General features: G+C 42.7%; 1 protein-coding gene across 1 annotated transcript in view; it reads left to right on the forward strand.

Moving 5' to 3' along the window:
* Positions 1–19,669, forward strand: part of LRP3 (LDL receptor related protein 3) — a 34,323-nt gene extending 14,654 nt beyond the window's left edge. Inside the window, exons 2-7 of the mRNA XM_075838445.1 lie at positions 4,562–4,609; positions 6,345–6,483; positions 9,221–9,429; positions 13,351–14,437; positions 14,940–15,072; positions 15,721–19,669. Coding sequence (XP_075694560.1) covers positions 4,562–4,609; positions 6,345–6,483; positions 9,221–9,429; positions 13,351–14,437; positions 14,940–15,072; positions 15,721–16,527 — 2,423 coding nt within the window. The 3' untranslated portion in view covers positions 16,528–19,669. The remainder of the gene's footprint in view (positions 1–4,561; positions 4,610–6,344; positions 6,484–9,220; positions 9,430–13,350; positions 14,438–14,939; positions 15,073–15,720) is intronic.
* Positions 19,670–21,191: the final 1,522 nt, after the last annotated feature.

Raw genomic sequence — 21,191 nt, forward strand, 5'->3', positions numbered from 1 at the left:
TAGGGAACAGTATTATAGTAGTTATATTCTTGTATATAGGAGCAGTATTATAGTAGTTATATTCTTGTATATAGGGGGCAGTATTATAGTAGTTATATTCCTGTATATAGGGGGCAGTATTATAGTATTTATAATAGGGTGCAGTATTATAGTCGTTATATTCTTGTATATAGGGGCAGTATTATAATAGTTATATTCTTGTATATAGGAGCAGTATTATAGTAGTTATATTCTTGTATATAGGGGGCAGTATTATAGTAGTTATATTCTTGTATATAGGGGAGCAGTATTATAGTAGTTATATTCTTGTATATAGGAGGCAGTATTATAGTAGTTATATTCTTGTATATAGGGGCAGTATTATAATAGTTATATTCTTGTATATAAAGGGCAGTATTATAGTAGTTATATTCTTGTATATAGGGACAGTATTATAGTAGTTATATTCTTGTATATAGGGGCAGTATTATAGTAGTTATATTCTTGTATATAGGGGGCAGTATTATAGTAGTTATATTCTTGTACATAAGGGGCAGTATTATAGTAGTTATATTCTTGTATATAGGGGCAGTATTATAGTAGTTATATTCTTGTATATAGGGACAGTATTATAGTAGTTATATTCTTGTATATAGGAGCAGTATTATAGTAGTTATATTCTTGTATATAGGGGGCAGTATTATAGTAGTTATATTCTTGTACATAAGGGGCAGTATTATAGTAGTTATATTCTTGTATATAGGGGCAGTATTATAGTAGTTATATTCTTGTACATAGGGGGCAGTATTATAGTAGTTATATTCTTGTATATAGGGGCAGTATTATAGTAATTATATTCTTGTACATAGGGGGCAGTATTATAGTAGTTATATTCTTGTATATAGGGGCAGTATTATAGTAGTTATATTCTTCTACATAGGGGGCAGTATTATAGTAGTTATATTCTTGTATATAGGGGCAGTATTATAGTAGTTATATTCTTGTATATAGGTGCAGAATTATAGTAATTATATTCTTGTATATAGGAGCCAGTATTATAGTAGTTATATTCTTGTATATAGGGGCAGTATTATAGTAGTTATATTCTTGTACATAGGGGCAGTATTATAGCAGTTATATTCTTGTATATAGGGGGCAGTATTATAGTAGTTATATTCTTGTATATAGGGGCAGTATTATAGTAGTTATATTCTTGTATATAGGAGGTAGTATTATAGTAGTTATATTCTTGTACATAGGGGCAGTATTATAGTAGTTATATTCTTGTACATAGGGGGCAGTATTATAGTAGTTGTATTCTTGTATATAGGAGCAGTATTATAGTAGTTATATTCTTGTACATAGCGGCAGTATTATAGTAGTTATATTCTTGTATATAGGGGACAGTATTATAGTAGTTATATTCTTGTATATAGGGGCAGTATTATAGTAGTTATATCCTTGTATATAGGGGGCAGTGTTATAGTAGTTATATTCTTGTATATAGGGGGCAGTATTATACTAATTATATTCTTGTATATAGGGGGCAGTATTATAGTAGTTATATTCTTGTATATAGGAGGCAGTATTCTAGTAGTTATATTCTTGTATATAGGGAGCAGTTTTATAGTAGTTATATTCTTGTATATAGGAGGCAGTATTATAGTAGTTATATTCTTGTACATAGTGAGCAGTATTATAGTAGTTATATTCTTGTATATAGGGGGCAGTATTATAGTAGTTATATTCTTGTATATAGGAGGCAGTATTATAGTAGTTATATTCTTGTACATAGGGAGCAGTATTATAGTAGTTATATTCTTGTATATAGGGGTCAGTATTATAGTAGTTATATTCTTGTATATAGGGGGCAGTATTAGGGCGGGTTCACACATAGCGGAATTTCACTTAAATTCCGCTGCGGACACTCCGCAGCGTTAATCCGCAGCGGAGCCGTTTCTCCATTGACTTTCACTTTAATTTAGCAGTGTTCGTTTACACGATGCGTACAATTCCGCTGCGGAGCATAGGCTGCGGAGCGGAATTTGGTGTCCGCAGCATGCTCTGTCTGTTGCGGAGCAGTGGCGGACTGGTTGCGGACTCATGGCGGAATTTCTCCATTGACTTCAATGGAGAGTCAAAATTCCGCAATGAAGTCCGCAGATCTTATGTGTGCTGCGGAGCGTATTGTTTTTACTACCATGACATTTCTTCATTCTGGCTGGGCCTATGTATTTCTAGGTCTACAGCCAGACTGAGGAAGTCAATGGGGCTCCCGTAATGACGGGAGCGTTGCTAGGAGACGTCTGTAAATAGTCACTGTCCAGGGTGCTGAAAGAGTTACGCGATCGGCAGTAACTGTTTCTGCACCCGGGACAGTGACTACCGATCTCAATATACATGTATCTGTAAAAAAAAATATAAGTTCATACTTACCGAGAACTCCCTGCGTCTGTCTCCAGTCCGGCCTCCCAGGATGACGTTTCAGTGTAAGTGACGGCTGCAGCCAATCACAGGCCAAGCACAGGCTGCAGCGGTCACATGGACTGGAGCGTCATCCAGGGAGGTCGGGCCGGATGCCGAAAGAGGGACGCGTCACCAAGACAACGGGCGGTAAGTATGAATTTCTTTGACTTTCACTAGGGAAAGTGCTATCCCTTCTCTCTATCCTGCACTGAATAGGGAGAAGAGAAGCACTTTTCCTGCAGTCCGCAGCAGCTAGTCCGCATCAATTTTCTGCACATTTTGTGCAGATCCGCTGCAGAATCTGCAACGCAGATTCTGTGCGGCATTGATGCGGACAGTTGCGGAGGAATTCCGCCATGTGTGGTCATGCCCTTATAGTAGTTATATCCTTGTATATAGGAGCAGTATTATAGTAGTTATATTCTTGTATATAGGGGGCAGTATTATAGTAGTTATAGTCTTGTATATAGGGAGCAGTATTATAGTAGTTATATTCTTGTATATAGGAGGCAGTATTATAGTAGTTATATTCTTGTATATAGGGGGCAGTATTATAGTAGTTATATTCTTGTATATAGGGGGCAGTATTATAGTAGTTATATTCTTGTATATAGGGGCAGTATTATAGTAGTTATATTCTTGTATATAGGGGGCAGTATTATAGTAGATATATTCTTGTATATAGGGAGCAGTATTATAGTAGTTATATTCTTGTATATAGGGAACAGTATTATAGTAGTTATATTCTTGTATATAGGAGCAGTATTATAGTAGTTATATTCTTGTATATAGGGGGCAGTATTATAGTAGTTATATTCCTGTATATAGGGGGCAGTATTATAGTATTTATAATAGGGTGCAGTATTATGTAGAGAAGTATTCGGCACACAGACAAATATGATTCAAAACTTCTTTCGTTTTATTTGTATTGTATTCAAATGCCATGGGCGGAGTGCAACGTTTCGGTCCAATAAGACCTTCGTCAGGCACTGGAACCCTGTTGGCGTGGATGTATCCTGTTGATGAGCACTGCTGTTCGTATCGCGGCTTACCGCTCGTTTTTGGCGCGTTTTTGGCGCGGTGCAGTATTATAGTCGTTATATTCTTGTATATAGGGGCAGTATTATAATAGTTATATTCTTGTATATAGGAGCAGTATTATAGTAGTTATATTCTTGTATATAGGGGGCAGTATTATAGTAGTTATATTCTTGTATATAGGGGAGCAGTATTATAGTAGTTATATTCTTGTATATAGGAGGCAGTATTATAGTAGTTATATTCTTGTATATAGGGGCAGTATTATAATAGTTATATTCTTGTATATAAAGGGCAGTATTATAGTAGTTATATTCTTGTATATAGGGGAGCAGTATTATAGTACTTATATTCTTGTATATAGGAGCAGTATTATAATAGTTATATTCTTGTATATAGGAGCAGTATTATAGTACTTATATTCTTGTATATAGGGGGCAGTATTATAGTAGTTATATTCTTGTATATAGGGGAGCAGTATTATAGTACTTATATTCTTGTATATAGGAGCAGTATTATAGTACTTATATTCTTGTATATAGGAGCAGTATTATAGTACTTATATTCTTGTATATAGGAGCAGTATTATAGTAGTTATATTCTTGTATATAGTAGCAGTATTATAGTAGTTCTATTCTTGTATATAGGAGCAGTATTATAGTAGTTCTATTCTTGTATATAGGAGCAGTATTATAGTAGTTATATTCTTGTATATAGGAGCAGTATTATAGTGTAATATTCTTGTATATAGGGGGCAGTATTATAGTAGTTATATTCTTGTATATAGGGGGCAGTATTATAGTAGTTATATTCTTGTATATAGGGGCAGTATTATAGTAGTTATATTCTTGTATATAGGAGCAGTATTATAGTAGTTATATTCTTGTATATAGGGTGCAGTATTATAGTAGTTATATTCCTGTATATAGGGAGCAGTATTATAGTAGTTATATTCTTGTATATAGGGGCAGTATTATAGTAGTTATATTCTTGTATATAGGGGGCAGTATTATAGTAGTTATTTTTTATGATTTTAATAGTATAATATCTGATGTTTGATCATGTGTTTTTATTCTAGTCAATGCACTGTCACCTGGATGGGTAGATACCACCTTCCCCTTTACAGGTAAGGCAATTATTTTTTAACAATACATGTCATTATAATGTATATAGCATAAATTATATGGTTGGAAGTATCACAAGTTCTTATATAAAATCCCAGAGCTACAGTACTAAGTGCTGCTATGCTCCTCCCACTTCGATGAAAGTATGAATTCTGTGTTGAAGCATTATCGGACGAAAATTACAGAAATAAAAAGTTATTTGCTCACATGACCGTATATCTCAGTGCCTGCTCTTTTGCGCTGGCGCTAAATGGGTTCAGTGCACACGCAGATACAGGCAGCTGAATCTCCTGTATCGGGCATGTATTGAACGCAATTAGCGTCAATGTAGACGAGCAGGCGGCCATGGTCATGTGGGTTAGCTGCATGACCACCTCTATCTTGAGAGCTATGGATGGGATTACCATCACCGTCCACTGTTTACACCTCCGAACCAGGGGGAGCAGGCAACCTTTAAATGCGAGACGGCGAAGCAATGGAGGTAATTAAATGGGTTTTACCGCTAAGAACATATTTCACCTATTTACAGGATAGGTTATAAATTTATGATCGCTTGGGCCCCACCACTGGGACCCCACCGATCACTAGAACTAGAACCGAGTGGTATACTCGGCCGTCCAACTCTATACAGCGTGTGATTCCTGACGTCACATAGATTCTGTAGTGTCCCAGTAGAGCCTTAGCTTCTACCCAAAGCTTCAATACCAAGACAAGGTCTACGTACACCTGGAAAAACCAGCGCTAGGCTGAAGTCATGGTGATATTTTTTTTCCTCATATTTGCCGTGTTTTGCACTTATTAAATACCGAAGAAATGTCAATGTGAAATCAGTTTTATCTTTCGTTATGAACTCTTCTTCATTGAGCTTCAAACCTTCTACATACAAGAACCATGTTTCCAAGTATACCTGCTGATGCCAGCGCTAGAGGTTTTGGTAAGCAATCATTAGCTGATCACCCTCGACTCCTCGAGTGTAGGTTGTATGCTAGGACCTGTGAACCCACAACACCAGCGCCAACTAGAGAGCCAGGGACAAGGGCAATTCAGTTGAATGTTTATGCAGTTGGAGGTGACCACAATGGTTACACCTGGACTGGTTAGTAGTGCAATCCTATAGGCCATGGGATTGAACGACTTACCCTATTCCTTTGGCCAAAGGCATAAATTGCAGTTCCTGGGTCTCAATGCTAAATCTGTAAAATGACCCCTCAACCTACTATGTGGCATTTATAAAACTGGTGTCGACTGCTACCTTTGCACCCCCTGTAGCTAGGCCCCTGCCTTTGGCGTCAGTAGGGCTGAGTATTTGAAGGTGATCCAAGACTTTGTGAGGGTGCCACGTGGAATGATAGCACCCCCACCCCTGACTGTTGTCACTGCAGCATGTCTCCAAAACAGACAGTAGGGGGTGGGCTTCTTCCTGCTGCCTGTGACCTGTGGATGCTGGACATTAAGGAGGACCATGTATCAGACAGTGTAATATTGTGCTAAGTATGTCAACCCACCCACTCTTATTCTGCAGTCAGGGCGTGTTTATTTCTGAAATAGGAGTCAGAATACATAGAAGGAAGGAAAATAGGAGTAGTTGACTATAGAATTTAATGATTTGGCTACATTAGGCGTGTGACTATTTATATTTGCACTCGCTTTTATAACTGTATATACGTCTGGTTGCCTTGATACTCTTTATTTTGTCTCTTGATGCTAAACCTGAGGTTGTGTTTTGTATCTTGGCAGCTGCTTGTAGTGGTGAACTGGAGCAACACACAGAACGGAGAGGAGTCATCTATAGTCCCGCGTGGCCCCTGAACTACCCCCCTACCATGAACTGCAGCTGGTATATCCAAGGAGACCACGGTGACGTCATAACAATTAGGTGACTCACTAATCTACAAAAACAGTCACTGTCATCACAAATGTGTCTCCGCATTTTCAGTCTTTGAATGAATTACTGAGTTGTTGCATTAGAGCAAGATAATGAATTACAAGGGTTGACGTCACTATAACTCCATTAGGGCAAATGGAAATCGTAGAGGGGGTCCTCCGTTTAGGAGCTACCTCTATTAGGCTAGGTCTACACGGCAACTTTGGCCGCAACGCAGGTCGCATGGCCAAAAGATCGCTGTGTGATTGCATTGGTGCGCTTGCTGCATCGCAGTAATGAGAGTGAATGTGGCTGCGTTGCGACTCGCAGGTTACCACAACACTACAGTTGCAAGAAATCCAAACTTTATGGACTACTTGCGACTCTAGTGTGGCTGCAACCCCATTACACATCCGCTTTAATTACAGCAGCCAGCATGACCCTGGCCGCGATCTTTGGCCATGTCGCGGACAAAGTCGCCATGTAACCCTAGCCTTAGCCAGAGCGGTGAGAGGCTAGCAAAGATTGGCTGTGACAGATCTGGCCTTTACACGTTTTATATAGAGGACATGTCATTTTGAATGGTAGGCCTGTAATACTACACTGGGCTGGCTGCAGTCTCCCCAGCGATAACAGAATTGCCGAGGACTTCTGGACCCGATCGGAAAAAGGAGTTGACTTGATGAGACTTTAATGATAATTGTGTTTACAATTTTTTTTTGGGGAGATCTCATTTAACGTATGTTAAAGTGAACCATTGGGTTGGAAGTACTTGGGCTAAAAAGATATGGAATTTCATTATAAGTGTTTCCCTGATATGTTGTTATGAGCTGAACATAGGAAAGGGCATCCTCCGGAATTTCTAATTCTTCTTGTCCACCCTTAAATCCTGTCACCAGACAATAAACCACCACCGCAGTCCACCAATGAGATACAGGCTGGAGGCGTTCATAAACGGTGGGCTGCTGTTTACTGATGGGTACCACGGGTGACCATGGAAATTTTAAAGGGGTTGTCAGAACATTCCCTTTTTATATGACTTATTTGGGAATACGGACATTATAGATTGGGATCCTCTTAGGACCCCTATCAAATAGCCAACACGTCTCTTACTCTAGAGGACACGATGCGATCATATATTGCACGGTCGCCCATTTAGCTGAGTGGGCCCCATGTAACCTTACACATGTGGCGTCCTGCAGGTGATAACAGCTGATTTTCAGGCGTTTCAGCTGCTTGATCCATGGCAAACGTTGCGGTCAAAATGCAGTATTTTGTGCCATTTGGTCACGATTTTTGCAAAATTGTGGCGAAAAAAAACCCTTTTTAACCATGATGTGTGAAGCCAGCCTTATTCACCAGCAGGTCTTTAATTAGGAAAGAGGCACAGATGGGACAACCTCCGTTTGGTTCTTTCTGCTTTCCTGGGTTTCCTTTCCCTCTCCACTCTCCATTGATAAAAGCCATAAATGGCGCCTTTAGGGCAAAGCCACGCGTGGCGTAATTGCTCTTGAATTCCGCTGCGGACACTCCGCAGCGTTAATCCGCAGCGGAGCCGTTTCTCCATTGCCTTCCACTTCTATTTAGTAGGGTTCGTTTAGACGAAGCGGAAAATTCCGCTGCGGAGCATAGGCTGCGGTGCGGAATTTGGTGTCCGCAGCATGCACTGGATGTTGCGGAGTTGTGGCGGACTGGTTGCGGACTCATGGCGGAATTTCTCCATTGACTTCAATGGAGATTCTAATTTCCGCAATGAAGTCCGCAGATGTCATGCACATGTTATGTGTGCTGCGGATGTGTCTTGCTTTTTTGACATGACATTTCTTTATTCTGGCTGGACCTATGTATTTCTAGGTCTACAGCCAGACTGAGGAAGTCAATGGGGCTCCCGTAATTACGGGAGCGTTGCTAGGAGACGTCAGTAAATAGTCACTGTCCAGGGTGCTGAAAGAGTTAAGCGATCGGCAGTAACTGTTTCAGCACCCTGGACAGTGACTACCGATCCCAATATACAGCTACCTGTAAAAAAAATAGAAGTTCATACTTACCGAGAACTCCCTGCTTCTTCCTCCTTTCCGGCCTCCCGGGATGACGTTTCAGTCTCAGTGACGGCTGCAGCCAATCACAGGCTGCAGCGGTCACATGGACTGCCGCGTCATCCAGGCAGGTCGGGCTGGATGCCGAAAGAGGGACGCGTCACCAAGACAACGGCCGGTAAGTATGAAATTCGTTTTCTTTCACTAGGGAAAGTGCTGGCCCTTCTCTCTATCCTGCACTGATAGAGAGAAGGGAAGCACTTTTCCCGCAGTCCGCAGCAGCTAATCCGCATCAATTTACTGCACATTTTGGGCAGATCCGCCGCAGAATCTGCAACGCAGATTCTGTGCGGCATTGATGCAGACAGTTGCGGAGGAAATCCGCCACGTGTGGGCATGCCCTTACTCTCTTGACTGCACCAGCGAGAGTTTCGCTGCAGAGAATTTTGTTTACCTGTATCTACTCTCCCCAATTATTCCAATCATTCTGATTAGTAGGTGTGCGTTCACACTTTGAGGTCAAATTGTGTTTTTGCTGTGATTTTACGAAAGTTACAGGGAATACGGAAATGTGTGAGCACTCGCTAAAAGGAGTGATTAGACTAATAGATATATATTAGGGATTGCTTATAATCGTTTAATGATTGTCCTGAATTTCCGATCCATGTAAAAAAAATAATAATTCCCTTTTCTCTTGTTTTTCTATTTCACAGTTTTAAGAATTTTGATATTCAAGATTCTCACAAGTGCATTATTGACTGGTTACTGATCGGTCCCTCTTCGAAAAGGGAAGGATATAAAGTTTGCGGATCTACTATCCCCCCGGCCTTCATTTCATTGCGGGATCATGTTTGGATGTTCTTTCATTCGGATCCCTTGAGTTCCGGGCAGTCTCAGGGATTCCGGCTGTCGTATATCAGAGGTATGAACACTCACATACAAGGGAATATCTATATACCATAGCCTGGGGAGTCATAAATGTTTTATAAAAATTGCCTAGACTAGATACAATTGTAGCAAACCCTCAGTTGTGAGATGGTAATTGTTTTCATATTTTGGATGTAAGAATGATCCCATTTGCTGACAGGAAGTAAAGTAAGGCCCCATGCACACAAACGTGTTTTTGCGGGCACAATTCACCCGCAAATCTGCAGGTGAATTGCGGTCTGATTCATTTCCATGGGCCCATGCAGACGACCGTGGTTTCCACGGTCCGTGCATTGCACCTCAAAAAGAACGGACATGTCTTACTACGGATTTGTTTTGCGGTCCAGGCTCATAGAAATTAATGCGGGCGGCCCGCGGTTGACACTCCGCGGCCGTCCGAGCCGCAGATCATGGCCGTGCACACCACTACGGTCATGAGCATGAGGCTTAGAAAGTTGTAGAACTTTCCTAACTTTCCTTTATACAATGATCAGGCTTTAATCACATCAATCTGGAAACCCCTTTTTAAGGGTAACTAAACTTTTAAAAAACTTTTGACATGTCAGAAGTTTTGATCGGTGGGGGTCCGAGCACTGAGACTCCCACCGATCTCTAAAACGAAGCGGCAGAAGCGCTCGGGTAAACAATGTTCCGCTTTGTTTCTGATCGGCTTTCCTCGGAAACCGAGCGAGCGATGTACGGACCCATAGACTTTCTATTGAGCCCATACAGCGCTCACTCGGCTTTCAGAAAGACATTCAGAAAGGAAGTGGCACAGCTTTCATGTGAGCCCTTCTGACACTTCGTTTTAGTTATCAGCGGGGGTCTCATTGCTTGGACCGCCACCAATCAAAACTTCTGACATGTCAAAAATTTTAAAAAAAAGTTTATTTCCCCTTTAAGGCCCTTGTCACATGACCGCCTATTGGAGAGATTGGAAGTGCAGCCTGTGTAATTGTATTCTTTTTACTTCGCTGCAAAAACCTTCCATTTTATTTTCCGTGAGATGTTCTCTTGTGTATACCCAGAATCACTTCTGTCCATTTCATATTCCATTACCATCTTCACCGGGACTCTGTTGCGTGCGTCTCCTCTTCTTCCGCATCTCTCACATTTCCCGTTAATATCCATCTGGCAGAGGAGCGGGGGTGTTGTAAATCACAGGACGTGACTGCATGAAATCTCTTAAGTGAAGTGGAATTTGATAGAAATTATCTCACAAGCCGTGAAGATTAAACACAGTAGTCTGAGCGATTGTCATTGCAGCTGTAACTACAGTACCGCAGGTTCAACTAATGGGATCGCCTCATATTTAATGCCTATTCCATTTCTCTGGTGAAATGTTACCTATGTCCTTCCGGGCTGATAGCTGTTAGGAAGATCGTGCAACAATTCTCATTAACGTCTGCAGAGTAACATCAATGTATAGGAAAGGAGTTTTCCTGCAATAGTAAGTTATGGCATATCCCTAGGTTATGCCATCACTTACTGATCAGTGTCCCACCAACCCGTAGACACAAAAAGCAGCAGCGCTAGCTGAGCGATACAGCTTCTTAAAGGGTAAATAAACTTTCAGAAAACTTCTGACATGTCAGAAGTTTTGATAGTTGGGGGTCCGATGACTGAGACCCCCACCAATCGCTAAAACGAAAAGGCAGAAGTGCTCAGGTGAGCGCTGAGCCGCTTAGTTTTTGATCGGCTTTTCTAGGAAAACCGAGCCGTTGGTGTACAGGCTCATAGACTTTCACCGATCAAAACTTCTGACATGTCACTATGACATGTCAGAAGTTTTCTGAAAGTTTAGTTACTCTTTATCCCTGCCAAACGCTGTGCAAGGAACTATTAAGGGCCTGTTCACACTGAGTTTTTTGCAGGCAGAAAAATCTGCCTCAAAATTCCTTCAGGCAGATTTTGACCTGCCTGCACTTTCTTTACTGCGTTTTTTGCGGCGTTTTTCCACTACGTTTTTCGGCCGTGGCATAAAACGCTGCGAAAAAAGCTTTTTCTGCCTTTCGTTGATTTCAAAGGGAGGTCAGAGATGGAAACGCGGGAAGAAAGAGCATGTCACTCGAAATCAATGGGAGGCGATTTCAGGCGTGTTCCTGGGTCAAAAACAGCGCCAAAAAAGCTCTGTGTGAACTAGATCTAATACAGCCCTATACACGTGAATGAGGCAGTATTGCAATACCCTGCACAGTGGGTCGCCAGGAGCACCGATGCGCAAGAGCAAAGCCGCAGGGACCTCGATTATCGACAGGGATCTTGGAGGCCGGACTCTTAGCGATATGCCAGATCATTCTAAGATTGGAATAACCCTTTAATTATTGACTTCTTATGGCATCACCGTTCAGGGGAGAGGACTGTTCCTAAGCAAGGCTGGGGATATGCATAGCAATAATTGATGACCAAGAATGTCAGGTTGTAATAATAAGAATATAATAACAAGATGTTCACGGTCATCATCAGAAATTAAGGTAAGTGGACGCCGCTGTATTGATGGACCAAAGGGTAGGAATCAATGACCATCTGAAGAAAGAGTCCACGCTTCATGAGTTACAAATATAAATAGGGTGGGCCATTTATATGGATACACCTTAATAAAATCTTCCCATTGAAAAAACTAAAGTTGGATACAAAATGGCCAACTTCAAAATGGCCGCCATGGTCAACACCCAGCTTGCAAAGTTTCCCCCCTCCCATATACTAATGTGCCACAAACAGGAAGTTAATATCCCCAACCATTCCCATTTTATTTGGGTGTATCCATATAAATGGCCCACCCTGTATTTCATGTTTCTAAAACAAGGGTTTTGGGGTTGTGCCAGTCCTGTCATCTCATAGAAATGTATTGTATTATACAAAGTAAAAGTATCATGTTCACGAGCCTTGTGAGACGTCCAGGCGGTCATCGATACCTACCATTCTGGCCATCAATAAAAAAGCACCAACCTTAGGGACCTATTGCACAGGCTAATTTTCTGCCGGTAACGAGTGCCGGTTGACGATATATAACAAGTCGATCGGCTCTCGTTTAGCTCCATTTACATGGACCAATCATCGGAACTGTATGTGACGGATCGATCGTTTGGGCAGATACAGTTTAATTGTTGTCAGCAGGATATTTCTGTTTACACGGGAAGATGTGCTGCTAACCATTAATGATTTTTATTCCTGCATAAAAGATGCAATCAGCCGAAAATGAGCATTTGCTCTTTTCTTGGGTGACCACTGGTCACGTTTACATGGGGCAATGAATGGGAAGGGCTTTAACCTTGAGCCTAAGGAAGCTGTAGAGCTATAGAGCGCCCTTAAGGCTGGGTTCACACGAGCATGTTACGTCCGTAATGGACGGAACGTATTTGGGCCGCAAGTCCCGGACCGAACACACTGCAGGGAGCCGGGCTCCTAGCATCATAGTTATGTAGGACGCTAGGAGTCCCTGCCTCTCCGTGGAACTACTGTCCCGTACTGAAAACATGATTACAGTACGGGACACTTGTCCTGCAGCGAGGCAGGGACTCCTAGCGTCGTACATAACTATGATGCTAGGAGCCCTGCTCCCTGCACTGTGTTCGGTCCGGGACTTGCGGCCCAAATACGTTCCGTCCATTACGGACATAATTAGTGTGTGTGAACCCAGCCTAATAGACTCGCCTATAGCATTGTGCTAATAGTATATAAAGCACAACCCCCAATGGTTGAAATATAGGGGCAGACTGTCAGCAACGGAAATATATGTGTGTATATTTATTCCATATAGAATTGCTCTGCAGGTAAACCCATAGCCCCAGAACTGCAAGACAACAATGCTGACCATACAGTTTAGATACCTGTATCATAAAATTTTTGATTTCTATTTTTATTCTCTTAATATTTGTTGTGTAAAATTATTATTTTTTAAAATTTTTCCAAATAGGAAAGATGGGGCTAACCTCGTGTCCAACCGATGAATTTCTTTGCGGGAATGGAAAATGTATCCCGAATACCTGGAGGTGTAATTCTGTAGATGAATGTGGAGATAACTCAGATGAGCAAAATTGTACAAGTCCTTCTACCGAGATAAGGACCAGTCTGTGTCCCGCAGGAACTTTCCCCTGCAACCTGGCTCGCTCCACACAATGCATGTCTAATGAATTACGGTGTAACTCGGTAAAAGACTGCATGACCGGCACCGACGAAGAGAATTGTCCTGAGCTTACGTGCGGGGGAAAGCTCAGCAACTTCTATGGCTCCTTCGCTTCTCCGGACTTCTTCCGCCCGGACCACAGCCGCTCGGAGCTTCGTTGCACTTGGTACATAGACACCCAAGACAATCGTCACGTCATTCTGCAGATTGATTTGCTATTGGGCTACAGCGATTACGTGAAAGTGTATGAAGGAATCGGCGAGAGGAGCGATAAACTCTTGCAAACCCTCTCGTTCCGCAACAACCGCCACACGGTCAGCGCTGAATCCGTCAACGGCCAGCTGACCGTGTCATACCATGCACGTACGAAGAGCATGGGTCACGGTTTTAACGCTACTTACCAGGTCAAAGGTTACTGCTTGCCATGGGAGCAGCCCTGCGGAATTGATGACGTTTGCTACGCTGAACGTCAGATGTGTGATGGTTGGTGGCATTGCCCCAATGGCAAAGACGAAGAGAACTGTAAGCCTTGTCAAAGTAACGAGTATCCTTGTGAGGGAGGTAGCGGCTTGTGCTACTCTTACCTTGACCGCTGCAATAACCAGAAAAACTGCCCAGATGGCTCTGATGAAAAAAACTGCTTCACGTGCCAACCCGGGAATTTTCACTGCGGAACCAACCTGTGTATTTTTGAAACGTGGCGCTGCGATGGCCAAGAAGACTGCCAGGACGGTAGCGATGAACAGAACTGCTTAGTGATTGTGCCTAGGAAGGTCATCACGGCTGCTCTGATTGGCAGCTTGGTGTGCGGTCTGCTCTTGGTCATCGCCTTGGGCTGCGCTTTCAAACTATATTCCCTCAGAAGCCGGGAGTACAGGTGAGACTATTTTCCATTCAATATTAGGGTTTTCCGTCATGGTGAAGAGGTAGCCACATATCCTGACATTTTCTTAGGAGTTGAATTCCAGATGTGGTTTGAGTCCCACAGTAACATGAGCTTTCCTATTTACCCTGAATGAACCATTACTGCTCTCTTCCAGAAACAGCGCCACCCTAGTCCATGAGCCGTGCATGGCATGGCAGTTTAGCCCCATTCAAGTAAGTGGGCTGAGCTGCAATACCATACACAGCCTATGAACAGGAGTGGTGCTGTTACTGGAAGAAATCATCAATGTGAATTGGGCTGACTTGCAATATCAGACACAGCCAATAGACATGAGTGGCGCTGTTTCAAGACGAAGGCGGCCATGTTTTTATAATCTGATACAACCGCTTAATGTTTGCCACCGAAGTGTGTCTTTTTTTGTTTCTCTACTGTTTTTTACTTTTAGGTTTTTATTAACTTTTTTAATGCATGCTTTCATAATTCTTTTTTTCAGGGCATTTGAAACACAAATGACCCGCTTAGAGGCGGAGTTTGTGCGACGTGAGGCTCCTCCTTCTTACGGGCAGCTTATCGCACAGGGGCTCATTCCTCCTGTTGAAGATTTTCCAGCCGTCAGTGACTCTCAAGTAAATAAATGTCCATGTTTTAATATATTACAGATCCATTGAGCAGCAGACAATCAGCAATTTCCAACCACAAACATCAATTACTGTCTTGTGCTGACAATTCATCTTTTATAATAAAAAAAAAAAAGTTCTGTTTAGAGATTTCTTTAAAAAAAATTTTTTTATTATCAACGTATACACGCAACGAAAGGCTCAAACGCAACCTAGATAGAATTGATAGAGCATGATTCCCTATCATGTCAAGACAAGAGTGTGCTGCGAGGACAAGGCTGATTGTATAATATGTGGAGAGGAACGGAGACAAGTGTAAGCTCACAGATTGATGGTAAAAGGAGTAGTGTCTCCCAGCAGCACAGAGTGTTTAAGCAGATCTTGCGGGTGGCGGTGACTAATTTGCTCATGTTAGTGAGGACAGGGCTACACGTGACACAGGCAGTGTCATAATACGAGGAGGAGAATGGTGATAAATGGGAGATCTCGGACCGATAGAGGCCGGAGCGGTCATTCCGCAGCACAGAGTATTACAGGAGATGCAACGATCTGTCCAGCAGTTAGATTACAATTAAGTTAACTGGCATTCATCCAATTTTAGACAGGGAAAAATGCATCTAATTCTGAACAGTTCACCCTGTATTTCTGTTTTCTCAGGTGTCTATGCTACAGAATATTCGTACAGCAATGCGTCGACAGATGAGGCGGCATTCTTCGAGAAGGGCTTCTTCCAGAAGACGTTTGGGGAGACTGTGGAACAGATTATTTCACCGTCCACGTGCCAGGGGCCAAATCCCTCTCCTGACCTCGTCGCTTCTTTCACAGGCTCGTTTCGGGGAGACAGACGCCGGCAGATGTGACGAAAACTGGCCGAGCCCTTTGACCCCTCCGGAAACATTAAACTCACAAACACAAACTTCCAGCGAAGAAGGAGAATGTTCTGATTTTGTTGACCACCATTTGCGTCCTGAACCTGGGGTTGCAGAGCAGCTCCCCTTAAATGTCCTGCCACAGATTTGCTCTGATGCACAAATACAGATGGAGACTGAATTGTCTTCTGCATTGTCGGACTCGGAAAATCCTTGCCACAGTTATTTTAATCCAGCCATGAGGGAAGACCCGGGAGTAACTCCCGGGGAGATGTCTTCGGCTGAACTCTTGGACGCTTTTTATTTGGTGGCTCTGTCGGAAAGGACTTCTGGTGGTCTCGGCAGCACAACCCATAGCCATAAACATAACAAGGACCCGTTACAATTGCCTTTGAAAAACTTCGGCCACTTAAGCAGCTCAACGAATGTCCAAATTCAGGTGAACGAGCAGCCTCGTAGCTGTGTATCTTCTTGCCATGAAGAGCCTTTGGGGGTACATGACCATCAACACTCAGTGGTAATGCCAACAGTGCAGACCTCCCATCCCCTCTCGGAGAGCAGCACTAGTGATGACGAATCTTTATTAATTTGCTAATTACATTGCTTCCTATCAATGGCTTAGGGTTTTTGTACTTTTTTGAAAAGACCATATTTCAGCACGAACCATATATTTTTATATCCTACGTGTCTATGTGAGGATCTTCTGTGTCAAGCTAGGACAGTGGTCTCCAACCTGTGACTCTCCAGCTGGTGCAGAACTACAACTCCCAGCGGATATGCTAGAAGCAGTGCTTTGGCAGCAGCTGGAGAGTCACATGTTGGGGACCACTGAGATAGGGGTTCCTTCAGAGAGTCATTGTGTAGAGTGGAAAATTGGGTTTTTCCATTGACATGGACGGTACGTAAGCCTTCAATACCTCATTAGACGAAGATGATGGTTTAGCATTTCTCACAATCCGTATCGTATGGCATTTAAAGAGCAAAAGAAATCTGATTAAAAAAAAAGACTCATTTATTGATTTGTCTAATGAAAAAAACTTGGTTAAAACAAAAAAAAAATAATTTGGGAATTTTTCAACCGAGACCAAGTAAAAAAAACAAACATTGGTTAAGTTGCACCTAAATAATTAAAGATTTTAATTAATAACAATGACATGTTAGTACAAAGGACAATGAAGCCCCTGGCCGATGTGTTTCCATTCCATTCATGCATTTTGGGCGCCTCTTTTTTGTATGTTATCTGTTGCGCTGTTGTCACGGATTTGCAACAATTGTTCCTCATTGACTTCCATGAGTAAAATGCATGTACTAAAAAGATGCAGTCATATAGTAACATAGGTTAAAAAAAGACACAGGTCAATCATCCTTCAACCTTTCCTAATCAATTACACGTCATTCATTGCCAGATTAATTATTACCCTCAATGACATTCGTCAGTAAATAATCATCTCGCCTCTTCTTAAATTCTGACATAGTATCCGCCATTACATAGTTTGACTACTTTAACTGTAAAGAACCCTTTCCTATATTGATGTCTTCAGCATAGTTTTTTATGGTATCTATTCTACAAAAATTTTCCTAGAACTGTTGAATCCTTACAAGTGCAGCTGACTGGAACAGCCATCAATATTGTCCAAAGGCCCTGATGCAAAATCTATAATGGGGCCCCAAAACTGTTAAGAGTACTGGTCTCCTTATATATAGGGCAGAATCCCTTTAGGCCCCCTTAAAGGGGCTGTCCAGGCACAGACAACTGATGATCTGTCCACAGGATAGGTCCTCAGTATATGATCGGTGGGGGTCCGACACCCAGACCCTGCACGATCAGCTGCTCCGGCTGCGTCTGGGCGCCGGATGTTATGCAGGCTATGCAGGAGTCGGAAACAGATGGCTCCGACCATTGCATAGCGGCCGCGCAGCAGAACTGCAACTCTCTTGAATAGGAGCAGAGCTGCAGCTCAGCCGCTTTTCCGCGACCGGAGCCATCTGCCAGCATGGACAGCCAGAGCAGCTGATCGGTGCGGGGTCCGGGTGTCAGACCCCCACCGATAATATACTGATGGCCTAAAAGAGTTCTGTAGCTTCTATCTCAAATAAAAGTGTAGCATCACAAACATAGCTAAAAATGCCATATTTTAACCTAATTTACTATGAATTTTTAATTGCAGTCGACTAAAGGGCTAAATAGCAGTTAAGGAACTACAAGTGCAGCCACACGCTGCCGGGCCGCGGTGATTGGATAGTCTGCGCAGCTTTTCCTATAGATCCAGAAGGCTCGTGCCTAGAATTGGAAGCGCCTGTTCGATTACTGGATAAGATACAAGGCAGGGGAGGCGCGTTTTAGGATTGCCGCTAAATTTCCATCTGTAGGATTCCCAAAAAAGTGTCTTAATTTGTTTTGTTTCATCTTCTGACGTCTGAATTTTAATATAACGATGCTTTTTTTTGCATAAGGGGCGTGGCATGCATATTCATGGGCGGGGCCTAAGGTGCCAGTCATCAGATGTATATCGGGTACTGCTTAAGTGTATGTGAGGTGTGCGTCTGTGTACCTTATGATCTCATAATGTTATCATATTTGCTTTTTGGTGCATTTAAACGTATTTATTTATTCGTCCAAAATCATATTCATAAAAAAAATTTTGGTATAAAGAATTTTTCTTGTTTTTTTGGTCAGATGCGAAATTATTTCATAATGCCTAAAAAAAACCAAAAAAAAAAACCTCCCTGCAACTGAGCGAGCGTACCTGGATAAATAAAAATAACCAAATAGGCCCCATGCACACGGCCGTAACTTCGACTGCCAGGGCATGCTGGGACTTGTAGTTTCAAAAAACCTTGAAAATTGAGAAAAGCGTTGGGTGGAATTTTCTTTTAATTATAAATACTATTGCTGCAGATCAGTACGTTAGACATTATTATATCGCTATAATGATGTTTGTATATGGGTGGGGCTATGACAACTACTGGCAATATTGAGTTCTACAGGTGACTATGTAATACATGAGTCCTCCAGAGCAAGAGCCTGAGTCGATTTTTGCAGCGGCTTTTTGCTCTGGCAACTAGAGGGGGGTCCCATTGGAGAGGATCCCCACCCTCTGGTGTCTATATGCCCTAGCACCCTGTGGGGGGGAGGCAGCCCCATACCAAAATTAGAATAGGGCTCCACTCTTGGTGCATGCCCCAATTCTCCTAGCTACAACACTTCAAACCTAACCACCCTCCTGGATCATAGCCCATAGCCCACCCCCTCTACCCCAACACAACACCCCCCCTCTACCCCAACACAACACACCCCGTCTACCCCAACACAACACACCCCCTCTACCCCAACACAACACACCCCCTCTACCCCAACACAACACACCCTGTCTACCCCAACATAACACACCCCCTCTACCCCAACACAACACACCCCCTCTACCCCAACACAACACACCCCCTCTACCCCAACACAACACACCCCCTCTACCCCAACACAACACACCCTGTCTGCCCCAACATAACACACCCCCTCTACCCCAACACAGCACCCATGGTGGTTGTGTAGATATATAGTCCATGCAGCATTGCAAATACTGGGAAGGAGAAAGACATTAAAGTGCTGATTGCCATGTAAAGGGCACCCCTAACCCTCCCATACTAGCTGGGTTATATCACTGGTGCCCCCATAGCGCTGGTGCCCCCTGCCTTTATGGTAATGACATACATGTAGAATGTTTATTCATATTGGAAATATATCATCATTATATATTTACAGCTCATTAAATATATACATTCTCTGTGTAGAGACTGAAAGGTGATGTTTTTCTTGTATCTATGCTGCTCTGATACACATACAAGGCACTTTGAGATAATTGTAACGACTTCTCTACTGTGAAGACGGCCGCCATATGTTAGTGACAATGTATTTATCGCCAAATGTCAGTGATTATGTAGAGTCCATTGTGTGTCCCCCAGCCCTCCTGTATGTTGCTGACAACCCGGGCTGTAATTCATTTCTGACATGAGGCTTTTGATTTAATTCAGTTTGATTCCGTTGAGGGGTTGTCCTTTCCGTCGGAGGAACCCCTCAACGGAAAGGCCAACGGAAACCATGGGCTCCGTTTGCATTATCATTGATTTCAATGGTAATGCTTCCGTTGCTAATGGTTTCCGTTTGTCACCGTTGAGTAAGGGTTCAGTTTTTTTGACGGAATCAATAGCGCAGTATTGATTCCGTCTAAACAACGAAACCCTTACACAAACGGAGACCATTTGCACCGCATCCGCCACCAGTGAAATCAATGGTGATGCAAATGGAAACCTATAGTTTCCGTTTGTTTCAGTCTGGATTCCGTTCATGGGTTCCCCTGATGGAAAGGTCCAACGGAACTCATGAACGGAGTCTCGTATCAGATGTGAACGAAAACTAATTAGGCTTCCTTCACATCTGCGTTTGGGTTTTCCGTTGTTCTGCTCCATTATAGGACATGAACAACGAAAAACCAGAGCTGCCAGATCCGTCGAAACCAACGTCGCCCGACGAAACCCATTGACCATAATGGGTTCCGTCGGGTTTCCGTCATGGTGTCAGTGGTTTTGCCCGACAATATAGTGCAGTGTGTGTGTGTGTGTGTGTGGGGGGGGGTTGGTGTGCCCTGTAATGATTTATGGTCTAGGAGCTTTAGGGGTAAGTACACATTTAGCGTAAATACTACTGATTTGCCCCAACGTATTTCATTGCGGAGAATCCGCAGCAGAGTTGATGAGACAAATCTCATCCACACGCTGCATAAATGATAAGTGGAAAAAAACGCTCATAAATTGACCTGCGGTGCGTTTTTTTTAATCCGCAGCATGTCAATTGTATTTGCGTAATTGCTGATCTTTTGTTGCGGGTTTTCCCCATTGAATTCAACGGAGACTTAAAATTGACAACAAATAGCAGATTTTGCGATTTTTGCGCCGGAAAAGCAGCGATTCCGCCGCAAAAATCGCAATTTAGAAGAAAAAAATCTTATACCTACCCAGGATTCTATGCTTCCTCGTCCAATCATAGGCTGCAGTGGTCACATGGGATGAAACGTCATCCCAGGAGGCTGGTCTGCAGGGTCTCAGAGGGTAAGTATGCAATTTTTTTTTTCCTCTTCTGTTTTCCGTAGCGGACATTCCAGCCGAAAAAGTGCACATCTTTTATGCAACAATAAATATTATGGTTGTCGGCAGCACGTGTTACTGTGTATATGTGCTGTCAATATGATGGAAATGTATGAGGAC

This window comes from Rhinoderma darwinii, chromosome 9, assembly GCF_050947455.1.
Source record: "Rhinoderma darwinii isolate aRhiDar2 chromosome 9, aRhiDar2.hap1, whole genome shotgun sequence".
Lineage (NCBI taxonomy): Eukaryota > Metazoa > Chordata > Amphibia > Anura > Rhinodermatidae > Rhinoderma > Rhinoderma darwinii.